The sequence below is a fragment of the Rhopalosiphum maidis genome, chromosome 2 (genome assembly GCF_003676215.2).
Source record: "Rhopalosiphum maidis isolate BTI-1 chromosome 2, ASM367621v3, whole genome shotgun sequence".
NCBI classification, from domain to species: domain Eukaryota; kingdom Metazoa; phylum Arthropoda; class Insecta; order Hemiptera; family Aphididae; genus Rhopalosiphum; species Rhopalosiphum maidis.
The window spans coordinates 7,324,750-7,341,289 of NC_040878.1; the positions used below are offsets into that span (position 1 = coordinate 7,324,750).

Consider the following 16,540-nt stretch of genomic DNA (forward strand, 5'->3'; position numbering starts at 1 on the left):
TATATTATAATATACAACTTATGCTACGTTATACGCTTAAAAATAATTGTAAAAATAATATGCTGATTGAATATTATAATTTATAATTAATTTTATGCATTGTATCAGATTGTATGTTAATATTGTCAACAGTGTCTGATTAATATTTTGCTCACGTATGGTATATAAGTTAGCGGTTTCCGCTAAAAGCATACCTTTCCATTTTCCCGTATTTACCGATTTATTCTTTTAGATAAATAACTTCATTAATTTCTCAAATTTTCAAACAGTTTCTTAGTTTGCTTAAACATCCTAACATTCAACAATTTTAAAACAGGTTATATGGCCATACAAATTAATTTTATTCTTAAATCTCATAAAGTTTAACTGTACAATTTAAAAATACAATTTTTACAACTGTATGTGTACTTGTATATTTATTATTTATGCATGTAAAATACCAAAAATATGTTCATAATATATACATTGGTTAAAATGACCAAAATAAAAAGTAAAAAATAAAAAATATGTAAATATGTTTTAAATTAAAATACAATTCTGAATAATTGTTGAATAATACATATTATTATTTTCCTTTTATTATAAAAATAATAATGGCTACTAGGGGTACTGTCTACCAGCATTAACTATTATATTCCCTACTACATATTTTAACAACTAAATACAGTGTTGTGGCTCTATCTAGTGGATAATTTTAGAGAGCTGGGTTGTTCATACAGTTTACTGTAGATCTCGCGATCATTTATAAAAAATAATAAAAATTATTACAAAATATTAATATTAAAATAAAACATTAAATTTGCCAGGACCTAATAATAATAAGTAATAGATAATTATAATTTCCACTAGTATTATTGATTTTTAACACAATTTAAAAAATCCAAATTATTTGTGTGTGTTTTTTATATTGGTGAGATGTTCACTAAGACAAAAAGCAAATGCAAATATTCTATTTAAAAATAATCTTAAACAATAGGTATTCTTACATAAAAAAATTAGTTAATATCTATCTTATACATCTTACCTATATACTCAACGTTATTAACAGCACGACGAAATTCACTGCAGTATGATCATAGTAGTGCACATCACCAACGTGCAGCAGCCTATGTTGAATCTTCCAATTTTAATTGATAGATCTTTTTTTCATTTTATGGCAAGGTAGGTACTTATGAATAATAATAATAATAATAATAATAATAATAATGAGAATGTCAGTCAATGTAAAGTGGGAACTACTCGTACTATAAATTAAAATACACAGGCGAAAATGAAAACATATTTCAGCATGTTGTGCATAATGAGATGTACCTTGTCTATTTTGTCATGACATTTTTAGTTTGAATTTTGACTTAGATACATAAACCTATACTAAAGTACAACTTTACAGCTTTATATCGACTATTATCTCGAGTCACTCGGCACTATTTAGATTTATTTTAACATTCTCATCTGAGGTTCACTCACTTTAATTCGAACCGCTTTGTTGTTTACATATTTATTTTAAAAATTAAAAAAATGTATTTAAATAATATCTATTTTTATTTTTTATATACTTTTTAACTAAATTATCATTATGCGATTTACGCTTTAAAGGATTTTTATTATTATTATTATTATTATTTTTTTAATCTTAACTTAACATCAATTTCACTTAAAACTTTAAAGTTTACCTACTTTATATGTATAACACTAATGTAATAACTAATAATATTATTATGAACGTCACGTTTTACCTAAAAAATTATGTAAATCAAATAAAATATAATAATTATAATCTATTAATTTTATATCGAGGGGTTTTGAATATAAATATTCAGTTTGGTAATTAAGAATGACTGAAATTTAATTCAGATCGTAACATTTACATATTTTTTTTTTAATTTTATAATATTAATCTATCGGTAGGTCATATACAGTACTAAAAATTATTATAAAATTCATCTCTTAATAATTGCTTTTACTTTGAAACCTTAGGTCTTGAATATTGATCAATGTTTTATCCGTAATGCAATATTTTGTTTTCTACCTATCTAGACTTTTTAAGCATGGCAAGTGTACTTCTTTATGCGGTACAATTAGTAGAAAACAGCAGTATAGAAACAAATAATATAATTCAAAAATTGAACATAAACATAAGTATTAATATTACAAATTGTTGTTTTAATTATAATATCTATCAAATTTTTTCCCCTTTATTAATATGATAAATACGACACTCAATAATCCAGCTATGAACGTGAACACATGCAACCAGTACAAATCTAAAAACACAAACAAAAATAATACAAATGTCGATTTATCAGATATTGTATAAATCCTAAATATATTGTAATAAAATAATAATATGGTACAATTTTAAATTCTATCAAAGTGAAAAGATTTTAAAACGCTGTAGAACCTTAAAATATTTTTTATGCGTTGTAAAACAGCTAGTAAATTTATATAAATTCACCATAGCCCGTTGTAAGTAATCGTTAAAGTTATTTACAAAAAAAAAAAAAACCCCTATATACGGTATATACCCATTGTGTCCTTTGAATTTCGAGTAGAGTTAATACATTTTTAACGTTATAATTTATTATTCTTCTAGGTCACTTTACTCGAAAAATTACACTTTCACTTTCAACGACTTTAATAATAATAATAATTAATAATTCCGAAACGATATTTAAAAGGCACCGAGTACAACAAAGTTTTCAGACGTCTTAAAACGGGAGATCAGATGTCAAAGCACTGCAGCAGTGTTATAAATTATTATTAAACATTGTGGATATTCATCACTATATAATAGTATCTGGGAAAATAATACTTGGACGCGATAAATCATAAACGTCCAACCATTATTACGAATACAATAAAATATTCGTTCAGCCGGTGTACGCGTGTAAATAAATTAATGAAATACATAGATAGGCGCGTGTTTTGCGTTTTCGTATTTTTACTTTCGACTTTTTATGTTATGCATGTTTTCGAATCATTTTTCCACGAACATTTTACGATGGATATACGCGTACATTATCTCCGATCCGCCGGGTACTATTTCCGTTGCAGATAGTTTTACCCGTATTATGCTATGTCAATATTATAATAATATTAATGTAGACGTACGGAATTTGGGGAAAGCATACAGTATGAAGTACATGCAACTTTCGCACGACGTTTCCAACAGGCAGATAAGACCAACGGCCATGCTTTCCGGCAGCGGATGTGCATAGTCCGCGGCCAGTTCATATAGTAAACCCTGCGTGGTCCACGACAACGGAAACGCAAACATGACGCCAAACACCAGGGAATCTGAAAACCGGTAAACTTTTATATCGTCATAGTTATATAGTTATATCGTAATAATCATACCCCAAATTAATTTAAATACAATAAGACGTATATAGGCGACCGGAAACGTTAATAACTGTTATCATATAATTGATCGACTAAATTCCGTGTCACATACATTTATGGACAGATTTGACGTAACCATATTAATTTATTCTAATCCCCATAGGCATATATTCGCCAACATTCAGAACGTGAAATCTCGACGAATCCGCGTATATTACAGAGGCCACAAACGTCATAGGCATATATATATATATATATATGTATATATGTATATGTATATAGGAAGAAAGTGATTCAATTCGTATACATCTCTATCTTTAGACATTAAATTGTACGATCCATAAAAACGGGCGGTTTTTATTATTATTGGACCACACCATACGATAACTTACTATTGATATTCGATTAAACTGTATCAGAGTATAGCGTTTATATTTCTGACCTATCTAGACAGGTAAATTATAATATAGTGAATAAATATGTTTAGGGATGCGCTAATCGCAGACGTTTTGGGAACGCTATATATTTATATGTATAATATTATTATTAATTTCGTTATTTACTCGTTCTCCTACGTAGACTTTTGACACACAACGCCAACACGACCCACAGCATAAATATCGTGGCGAGACAGTGGCACAAAATCCCAAGAAGCTTGCTGGATCCCACTATCCGATCGGCCAACCAGCAAACGGACAACGATAGTACGCACGTGTGAATGATCATCCACAATCGGCAATCCTTACCAACAGTCTACATCGATGACGAGCAATGTTAAGTACAAATAAATGATAGTAAATTAATAACAATATTTCATTTAACATTATTATTTTGTGATCTAGACTCTCGAATCAAAAGCTATGAATAAAAAAATGTTTTTTTACAATTTAAATAAAAAAGCCTGATGGATTTTTAAAAATAATCTAGGTACACAGTTTTGATGATACGCTGTTGTGTTATACATTTCATAAAAGTAGCTGACTACGTTCATTAAGATTCCAAGCGTAATATTATATTGACGGTTTGTATAAATATTGCAAAATCTGTGGTGGTCATGTCAAACTATAATTTCAAAATAAATATTGGTCGGAAAAAATTAAAAAGACGTGAAGTACCTAGTGTTTTTTACATTTATTAAAAATGTTAATATATTGTAATTTTAGTACATAAAAAGTTCTCAAAATTCTTTATAAAATCACAATTCTATAAAAATCCATTAATACTTCAAATTAAAATCGTTAAAACCCATTCACAATATTATCGAAAGCATCGCTTTATACAAAATTAATGAAAACACATTAAAATCAGAATAGTAAAAGTGTTTTTATTTTTTTTATCGAATAAAAGGTATTCCTTGAAAAAATGGTGGTATTGTGTACGAGCATTTCATTACAAGAGTACGACGAGATAGTGTATATTTGGATAAAGCTCGACAGAGCACTGTAAAGCCAAATGGGTAAATAAACACTTTAGTGTATTATTATAACGAGGTTCTTAAAACCAATGCAATGAACATTGCTGTGTTTTAGTGTTTATTGCGTAAAGGTAGCGTTCTGTGTTAATCAAGTCTACAGGCGTATTTTATACAGGTACGTTAAATATATATTTTAATGTAAGTTAGGCAACTATACGTTTTTTTTAATTAATTAATAAATATAATACGTCGAATGTGATCAATACTACACCGCAAATGGCGCAAATAATATATATATATTAATTTTCCAAATTAAATTCAAAGAAGAAGTTTTGTAGATGTAGATTTTTTTTTTATTAAAAACATATTTGACATTTAACTATAAAATTTAAGTACCTATATTATTAAAGTAACAATTTATAATTTTTTTTAGTGTTTCGCCGTAACGTTAAGCCTCAGGGCCGATTTATTGATGGCATAGTTGTGTGGTATTTTTTTTAAGACAGCTCATATAGTTCATGTATAATATTATAATATAATAGTTATAGTAATAGTTTTGTTTCGTGCAGTTTTGTAGTTGTCTGTGGGGCTGGTATGGTACAAATTACCTGAGGAAAGCCGACTTTAGAATACGTGATGTCGATCATTTGATACCAAGGCCAAGAGAGCGCATTGGAACACGCGTACGAAAGAGCGACGTAGACCAGATCGGAGTTTCTGTAAAATTTTAAATTATTTTCGTTCGCGGAATATTTTAATAATCTTAACAATTTATCGTAATAATAAGTTTGATAATAGGTACTGTATCGACTTGAAAACTGTCTGCAACAGAAACGATGTGGATGGTACATCGCATTTTTGCTTGGTTTCCGTCGATTGATCGCAGTGTTTCCTCTTTCTGGGTTCGTGCGGGAACACGAAGTATGCGAATAGCAGGCAAACAAGGTTAGCAACAAAGGCTAGAGAGATAAATGAAAAACATCAAATCAGTACAACGCATATAATATTATTATATGATGCGATGACGGTGGCTAAAATATCTGCGCACACCGCGGCGCACGGCAATAATAATAAAATCATACTAAAATCCCACGATATCGACCTATGTCCTAAGTCTATCTATTGTAAAATACATATTGGTATATACATGTCAACGACATAATAATATGCACTCACACAGATATAAGATAATGATATTATTGATGCGCATATCTTCACTTGTTACTGCGGGCTGAGGATACGGCTGTTCTTGTCGTAAGACCGTTGTCACTAGGAGACCGGCCGCCGCGCCGGCCGCCGAAGCACAAGTCAGAAATCCTAAATATAATGCGTTTATATAAATATATATATATATATATACAATACATATACAAGGTGTGATAAATTTTATGATAAATTTAATTAAACTTTAACTATTTATCGGTCGTTCGAGCAATGAATTTTTATTTATTATTTTTTTCATAACTATTACGATAGGTATTTCGAATAGCATTCGGGTTCAAAAAAGGTAATTTTTAAATTGCACGTATTCCGATAATCACATAACACCGATATTATACCAAACAAAAATCAAATCTTCTGTGGTTGGAACCCGGGAGGGTAATTTATATTTTAGATTCTGAACGGGGCGAAGAATAATCATTGATTTTACAATAATGTGTTTTTTTATATGTAAGTACACTATAAGTAGCCGATGAAGTCCTTCGATTTTAAATGTTCAGGGTATGGTTTTAGATAGGGGATTGGATCTAGTTTGTTCTTAGGAGAGGTCAACATTTCTTGTGTTTCTTTTAATGCAAATCCAATTTTTGACGAAATATATTTTATTCTTTTGGTGATACTCAAAAACAAATTATTATAGTTACTTGAAATTTTCATTAAATATTTGTATTATCGTTATTTATTATATGATAAAATATATTTTAATATAATAATTAAATACTAATATTATGAATTATAATAAATGCAATATTTTTGGAAAAAACTATATCAATCTACCGCAGTACAAAAAGTAAAATAAATTACTTTAACAGCTATGCATATCTAAAAGCATCACTAAATATAATTCATGGTATAGGCGATAAACCGTCTCTGCTAAGAATTTTTTTTCGTACCCACTCGGATCTCTTGATACCTGAACGATATCCACATTATTCCTTTTTAATATTTAATATGCATTGTTTTGGTTATAATAATAACATAAATCTATGATAATTTATGTATAATAATATGTTAATTTTATGGAAACTGAGAAACGATGATATAAAAATGAGTTCTTTTGAAAAATAAATAAATATTTACAATTTAAATACGAAATTGCACCGTTTTATTGAATATAATCAGTACTGTGGGATCTATGCATAAATTTGTACACGGAATATTAATACATGTTGTTTTTTTTTCTGTATAAGTCTAAAATATATCAATAATTACCACATGATTATTCTACAGTCATTTTACCCCTAAAATTGCCTTCATTAGCTGACAGTAGAGCTGAAGACAATTTGGGGGTTTTTTTAGCAATTAACAATCGGGTAACATTTATTTTCCAGCTCGTTTTCTTGACATAATAATGTAAGACATATCTATCCTATCTCTGTACCAGTATGCATCACTAACTAGGCCATTAATCAACTTCTAGTAATTAATTTAATGATGAGGATTATCAGTGTATATCAATTGCCGACTATATTTCTGGTAATCTTTAATATTGTTCTTACTTCCTTAATTATTTTGTAATATTTAATTTTAGTTTATTTCTTGATGTACATTTAAGATACGTAAATTCGTTAAAATAATATCGTTGTATTGTTTAACATTGGGCTATCAGCTCCCCGTCTTTTTATTAATTAACTAAAGTATACAATTTATCTTCAGTTACATATTTTTTTATATTGCGTATGATATAATTAAAAAAGGAAATTAACTGAATATTATTTATTTATTCAATTGCCTGTGTGGTACTACTAAGTTTATTAGTAAAAAAAAAAAAGTAGTTTTCGATTTTTTACCTGTTGCCGTGTTTCTTTCGCCGGTCAGGAAACAACAAGTGGACACGGTGACCGTCAAAGGTTTTACGACGACCGAAGCACTCGACAGAAACACGGCAGACACGTGCAACACACTGTGTAATGTAATCATATTATTACGATACTCGTGCAGTATACATGTCATTTATATTGATAAGTATAATAAAGTACGTTAATAAGTCACTAATAAGATTATTAAGAAGTTAATAAGCAATTTTTATATTGTTTTCTTCTTATTTTTTTATTTTTTTTTTTTTACTCACAAAGTCGAATCGCCGATTGTTGACAGACACCGTATACCCACTCCAAACGACGACAATGCACAAGAACACAACAGACAGGTCCGGATACCTAATGTTTGTACAACTCTATTATACTGCGATTAAAAAGTGTTTTTTTTAAAAAGATAAGTTGGAATTTATAATAGACAACAGAAGGTTTTTTATTAAACTCAATTTATGTCGTCTGCAAGGTGTCTGGGAGCATGTCATTTCGGACATTTATAGTCTTATGGAGACGTATTGTACACCAAAAATCAATTCCCGATCTCGTATTCACAACGGTCGGTGAATATGGTTATTAAAAGGCAACTACAATAATTAATATGATTATTTTTTTTAATTATTTCGTCTTTTGTAAACGCCTTGTATTATCACTATAATTACAAAATAACGCCAAATTTAATTAAATTACGTTCGATATACCAGTGTGACACTATATATAGGTAGATGCAATCAAACAAACAGACCCAAGTTAAACAGTTATATTTTTAACTTTATTTAATTGTCATTAGAAAAGCTATTTTAAAAAGATAAAAGACCATTGGGTTGTGCAACAGGCCAACAGCCGTGCGAAGCGTATACAACATATTAATATTATTTGTCGCATGTGCAATTTGCAGAAACGCTGCAGATGTGCACCTATTTATATATCATTTTTAACGACGAATTATGCAATTTTTTTTTCAAATGATGTAATGTACTAGCAAATATAATATGTCATAATACGTAGGTATAAGGTATTGTTATCCAATATTCGTTTACAATTTAACTGTTGATTGTTTTTATATATATATATTCGCTCTCTGCTTTTTCAATTAAATTACTTAATCAACTTACCATACTTGTTAATGCCCACGCAAGCTGGAATCGTTAACAATACGCCGACGACTATGTTCCAAATAGGGAACAGCGATAACGGAGTCTGAAATCCTTGTGATAGGACAATTGAAGTCGGTTCAAAAAACGGTACACAAAAGTCGCGCGAAAACATCTGCAAAATATTTTTAGTAAAATTAATCTAGTCACATTTTTTTCCAGACGTATTTTGAATTATTGTAGTCACGAGTTTTCGTACTTAAATTCGGTGATTTAGGTCCAAACAATAAAACAAACTAAAGTATGCAACTATTTAATATTGTTGTTATGAACATTTTTTTATGAACAATAATTCATAGCAGTAGGTACTTTAAACGTTTATACTTTAAAAGTTTAATACAACTTTTTACTGTAATTTATGAGAGTTGCGCTGCACATTTTATTGCTTTGTACGTTATTATTAGCATTAGTTTAGGTTTTTTTCAAAGCGGATTCGAGTCATAAATTCACTGGTAGGTATATATAAAAATTGGTATCGTAACATTCTTTACAGTATTATATTTTATTCCAATGTATCCGACGCGTCATACTGGTGCGATTATACCCACACGTATACATTTTTTTTCATTCCCAATAATTTATGTTCGAAGAATTAAGCGTTTTAATAAACAATAATAATTGGTACATTGTCATTTATTATCAAATTTAAACACATACTATTGTAGTATGTGTTTAAATTTTCTTGTTGTATCCCAACGAGAGCCCTTAACTAAAGCCATTAGTACCTTTGTGACAGCGCCTATATAAAAAGGAATGACTCGTGTATATTCTTATTTTCACTATAAATACATGAAAACTTTGAATAAAAATTATTTTCTAAATATTTTGCGTTGACAAGTCTATAACTGCCAACACTTGATACAACCATAGTTTTTTTTTTTTTTTATCGATTTTCAGTCAGAGATACAGCACCTCAGAGAGACATTGCATAATAGAATTTTGCTTACCTGTAAGAAGAATGTGATCGATAGTAAAACCACAACTAATACTCTATGTTCGCGTTCCGGAACGTTCGCCGGAAGTTTTGTCAAATGTTCAAAAGACAATTCTGAGTAACACGGCGTGGACTGGATGTCATAGAAATCATTTTTGTCATCGGCACCAGCCGATAAATTCAGCGTTTCCGTTTTTCGGTACACTTCCTTAGAAATATATTATCATTGTATGAGGTATTGAAGCACTGTATATTAATGCATTTATTATATTCAGGTCAAAATTTGTGTATATTATTGATTTTTCGATCAACTAAAAACGTTTAACTAAATTTAAAAATCAAAAATGACACGATTTGTAATATATTTATTGTCACGAATGTGAAAAAAAAGCGTATAAAATAAAATAAATATTATTATATAATATTGAAGTGTAAGAGATGTATCGAGTATAGACCACTTTCGAGATCAAAGAAAACTAGCTTTTTCGCGCGTGTAACGTTGCTATTATACAGTGATAATATATTTATTTATTTTAATATAATTGTATGAGCCCTAACTTTAAGAATAGTTTTATTTATAACATAAAACCATTAGGAAAATAAAAGGCTGATAATTGGAGACACAAATGTGGAACCCATATTATCTAGCTTTAACAGTCGGATAATGAAAGAATTTACCAGATAATTATAAAATAATATAACGAAAAGGAGCAGTGTTTTTATTTGGACACTTAAAGAATCAGATGCTTATCTTAGCTAATACAAAAAAAGCATTAATAGCATTAGAAAAGAGTTTCAAAAGAAATTGATGTCTGGCCGCGGGACAGTGAACGGAAAGATTGTACAAGCCAAGAATTTTGGAGCGAAGTCATGGGAAAGGAGCAGTACGTCAAAATATTCTCTAAACACATTAATGCAAAATACAGATTTATAATCAAGTATTCAAGTATAGACGTAAAAAAGAAAAACGGAGTGTTTTAAGAGAGACGGATAGTTAGTACATTGCTGTTATCTTAATGCCATAATTTTTCGTTTATGAGGGTGCTCTAAAGACTGGAAAATCACAATCACAAAGCATCATGTGATTCATAGATCAAAGAATAAAACTTTTATTTTACATATTTTATGTTTCAACTTTTGAATAAAAAAAAAACTTTTGAAAAAATAATGTTCTTTATCTTAAAATATTATCTGTGGTTTTTCCACAACATTTTTTATTAAAACTAGTCTGTATAATATTAAAGCGCCGAATTTCTTTCTATTTTAGATAACGTCAATTAAGAACCGTTATCTTTAATAAACATAATATAAAAGCCAACATTTAATTTAAAACTTTTTGTACAACTTAATCTTTTTTTTTTTTGGCATTTTTGATTATTAAAGATAAAAAAGTAGAAAAGTGGGTACCGCTCAACTGTACGAATATTAGGTGTCCAGCGGGTAACTGTAATAGGTGTGGCGTGTTAAATTTAAATTCAATGATATAATACCATTGAATATGAAACAACGATTCTGAGAAAAAATAGGTTGTCAGGTTAAATCACTTAGTATATTTTATGAAATAACTATTAAAATAATATTTATTTTACTGTAGGTATTGATATAGTTTTTTTCGAAAATTTTGCATTTATTAAAATACTATTAATATTTAGTTATTATAATAATATACACGTATAACATATTATATCACGATTATTTACTTTTAAATTAACACCTCGCAATAATATAAATATCATAAAACAGTGTGAATATGTCTATATTATAATAAGATAATATCTCGAAATGAAACAACATTTTTGAAAATGCCATTGCGTATATAGTAAAATTTATGATATACGTAAAAGTTTTAACTCACCACAAATAATGTTTCGTGTATTATAAAAAAATAATAAATATTACATAATTCATTGTTAAATACGATATATCGACTAAATTTGTACTACAAAAATCAATAAGAAATAATTGTGTTCCTATATTTTTCATATATTTTAATTCCAGTATGGATAACGTCATATTAAAGATTTTATAAATTAATTAATATAAAATATTATTTGTGATATCGTGGAAAACGAAAAGGCAGACCTAAAAGCAAACAAAGTAACGACCCTTCCACTTACCTCTCTTACACCGATAATATCCACAAACGATGTTCAATTATTGATTAAAATCAAATGCCATTACGTTTGGCAAGGAAGCTAGAATTTACAAATTACCTAAGTCCACGAGATACAACAAAATATATATTCTTGGCCAATTCCACCGGATATGACAAAGAAACTTAAGGTAAAAATAAACAGGATTAACATTGTCTCTTCACAAATATCATACAGCTTCCTCCTAATGGACAAAAAAGACCCACCAATTTGACAATGTCGACTTCAAAATATTATCTTCAAAACTAAATAAACTTTCAAATTAATTGATTATTGTAAACGATTTATAATCCCTTATTTTATATTAAAAACACTTTAAATTAATTTTGTAAGCCCCAATGACATTTGCTGCCGAGGGTTAATATGCATATATAAAATAAAAGTGCGCCTGTATATTCTTAATAGTTTTATACAGATTTAATAATAACTTATATGTGGGATCTTTAAATTACATTTCAAAGAATTTTGACCCAGCGAATAATTTTTTATCGACTTCTTCTCGAAATTGTTTACGAAGAATGTTATTATATACGGGTGAATGCCTATGGTCATAAAAATTTGAATTTCAAATGTTCATAAAAACTTAATTTGATTTTTCAGTGAAATATTGTTTTATTATAGGTTGCAATACTTATAAAGAACCATGAATTACATTTTTAAATATTAGTTACAGAAATAACATTTTTTTTATGAATTTCTATCTTCAAAACATTTTTTTATTTTCAAGATTTTATCGAAATTTTAACTTAAACTGCTAATCATAAAAAAAATATATTCACATTATTGTGATGATAAATTTTCGATTTTTTTTAATTAGAAGATTAGTTTATTAAAAACTTTTTATTCAATTTTCAAGCATTTCTATCCATTCATACATTTTTTATCAGTATTTATATAAAAAAAAAAAAGTACTAAAAAGAAATGAAAACTTAAATTTATTATCTATAAATAGCTCAAAATGAATCAAAATATTAAAAAAAAATAATGTATAGATAATGATTACAAAACACACATAATTGTAAAATAAATAAATTTATCGTTCAGCTAAGAATTTAAATTATTTATCTATACTTCAGTCTTATTTATAAATACTTAATAAAATAATTATTTGAGTTAGAAAAAAAACTATTAATTTTAATTTCATTTTTAAATATTATTTTTAGTTACTAATAGGGGAAAGGGGGTAAACATGCTTTTTAACATTCTCTTAGAAAAAAATTTAATTTAGCAATAATTTCAACTTGAAAAACTTTTTACAAAAGACTTAATAAGATACCTAGCCACCTACCTTATCCACCTAGGTACATTTATAAATACATTATAAAATCAACGAATACCGTATAATATATACTATCATTTTTAATGATTTAAATTCTCAGGTGCTTAATATGATTATTTAATTATACTCGAAGTCTTTGAAATTTCAATAATTAAAAATTTAATATGTGATTAAAATGTAAAAATTATTCGAAGACGGTTTAAAATACTATATTGCTAAACTGTCGAGCTATTAATTGCTGACAGTCTCGACGGTTAATTTGTAATAAATAATTATACTTATCGATCGCCATTGCGTTACAGCCCACTCCTATCAGGACCGATCGATGGAGATGCTGCATGTATATTGTATACACTACAGTTAATTGGGTTTGAACATTGAAATAGAGAACGTCTCGTCATCATAAAAGTACATGGTATAGCACTGAAGTTATCCCCAAGTATATAAATATATACATATATTATATTATAGACAAGTGTAGTCATCATGGAACAGAGTACTCTGTATTGTTGACTTTTGTGTAATGCCGTTAGTAAAATGTCTCATATTTTTTTGTCCACTTAACATACAGACTTGTAAATGCCTAATAAATTATGCAGCTGTATATTAAAATGATATGCAAATGAACATTTCGCTTTCTATATAAAGTCAGTTTATTATTGTAAGCCAATTAACATAATATAGTTAACAGTTTTTTTTTTTTTTTTCTCATTAAAATAATTTTATTAGAACTCAGTAAAAATATTTTAATTAATCATTATTTTATCATTAGGTATAAAATATAATTATAATTTATTTATATTGTAAAAAATAAGAAACGGTTATTATTTTAAATTAAACAAAGGGTGAATATAGTAAGTTAACCGATTGGCTGTACAGTAGCCTGCTGAGTTGTTACGTTGCAATAGAGTGGAATACTTTTATAAATGAGTTGAATTTGAATTCAGTGATAAATCTATTGCATAGTATGAAAAACGATTCTGAGCGAAGGCTTAAGGCTGTAAGCTTATAGGTATTACTAAGTTTATTTTATATCAGTTTTTTTTATATATATATATATATTGCTATTAAGGTAATTTATTTTATTACTAGTATTACGATAAATTGAATTCAGTTTTGCTAACAAAATTGTATTCATTATAATATTATTATTATTAATATTTCATTGTCATAATATTTGATATGGAAAATTGAATAATTGAACTTTTTATGTACCTGTTATACATCATAACTATAATATTTGCAATGTTATGTAGTATTATATTAAATTCATTGTATACCGTTAAAATTATTGTGTTAAAATTTCATGAGGCGTAAAGTTTATAAATTAAACATTATATACCTAGAAAAATGTATATATTTATCATATACCGTGTTCTTTATTTTCACATTCAGTTATTCATTTTTTAATCTTTTTGACAAAAAAAACTATAATTGTTATCAAAATCTAAAAAATTTTTTTAAAAAAACTCAAAGATTGTCTAAACGAAGACAGCTTTATTTTTTCATAATCAATGTTATTAAACAATTATTTTAATAATAATATTAAAATGTTAATAAATATTATAGTTGTATTTTTGTTATACCCGATTATATTTTAAAAAGTACTGCAAATTTTCTATTTTGACTTTTTAAATGTACCAACTACTAACAATAAAAACAACGAATAAAAAACATACATCATTATAAATTCAATACGTTTATCGCTGTACTCAGAATCAAAAAACACATTTAAGTATAAGAGGACGTCTTTTATTTACCTCTTGGGCCACATATAACAGATAAATTTCCCTAATAATTAATGAATTTTGTAAGAATTATTCTTATTTTAATATTTTTTAATCATCTTGGAGTAAAATCGTCCATTAGAAAATAGTATTATACGATTCGACATTTACTATAAATGTATTTAAACATTGTTATCAACAATATCCATTTAAATTAACAACAATGTTTTTTGTTTTTTAATTCAAATAATAATAAAATATAAAAACCAAACATGAAATCCTCAAAAATATTATTTTCTATTTTTTTAACAGACGATTCTCACTAAGAGAAATATTTTGTCTATTTTGCGAGTGGGTCTGAAAGAGAAAAACAAATATTACGATGTTATCCCATAATAAATATTATTTACAGTATATGTGACGGAGTTATTATTTTTCGAACAACACATTTAATTTTCTATGATATCGTTAGATGACTTGCCAAGTTTCACATTAAATTGTATTAAAAACCTCTTCGAGTAACTTATATAGTTGATATAGTGTTAATACACGTAATATATTATAGCAACGTCAAAAGTTGTGGGAACAGTTACTCTTACAACTAAACTATGTTAGAAATTTTAAATTCGTCAACTACCCATTATACCTCGGAATAAATTACAGATAAGATTTCACGGACGTAAAATGTCTACACTTTGTACAGGTATCGCTTATGCAGCGCATAAACGCCGTAAACACATCGAATGGGAATATCAGAAACAATTTTAAATTGCCTATCTAAACGCCGTGTTATAAAAAATATTATTTCATTATTTTAATTTTATTGAACACAGTTGGATTTCTCCATGATGCAGAATAAGTTTAGGTTAGAATAAGCGGCGTATTCGTTTGCGATTTTACCGATATACGAAATCATTAATTATCAGGAATCGAAACGATTCATACGATTTGTCTAGACAAATAGTCTTTATTGACAGATTCGACGGCTTCAATTTAACGATTTTGAAAAATCATTCGTCTGCAGCCCAACCCCAGCGATTAAAATACTACCTGGGCTCGTCTGTAAATCTTATCTGCGCGGACCGCCAAATTGATTTCCGTTTCCGTATTCGTCGATTCGTCCGAAGAGCAGACGCGGTTATAATAAGCATTGGACCACTCATATAACCTTTCAGACTCCATTGTGCATACGTGGATTGACTTTCGATTTTTTTTCGTCGGAAAAAATGAACGATTTGGTAATGCGATTCGCGCAAAACGGTCGTTAACGCGACATAATAATATTATCATCGTAAGATAACGCAGTACTCGCGACGAGTATGGCTTTCGCGGTTTTGTTGCCAGGTTCACGTCCGTATACAACACATAGAGCACGACATAACCTACAGCAATTTTAAATTAATTCGAGCTGTTTGTTTTTTTTTTTTAATTCGCGCACAATCCATCGCGATCAGCTGTAACCAATAATCAAATTCTAAAATTTTATACTCACAGTTATTTACTGT

General features: G+C 28.0%; 1 protein-coding gene across 1 annotated transcript; it reads right to left on the bottom strand.

Annotated features, from left to right (window-relative positions):
* Positions 1–2,163: 2,163 nt before the first annotated feature.
* On the bottom strand, positions 2,164–16,217 carry LOC113555280. Its single transcript, XM_026959703.1, has 11 exons — positions 16,086–16,217; positions 9,890–10,084; positions 8,904–9,057; positions 8,049–8,136; positions 7,768–7,880; positions 5,933–6,073; positions 5,559–5,715; positions 5,365–5,473; positions 3,906–4,095; positions 3,112–3,297; positions 2,164–2,264 (listed from the first exon to the last, which is right to left on the bottom strand). Exons 1-11 carry the CDS (start codon positions 16,215–16,217, stop codon positions 2,164–2,166), a joined length of 1,566 nt encoding a protein of 521 aa, XP_026815504.1.
* Positions 16,218–16,540: the final 323 nt, after the last annotated feature.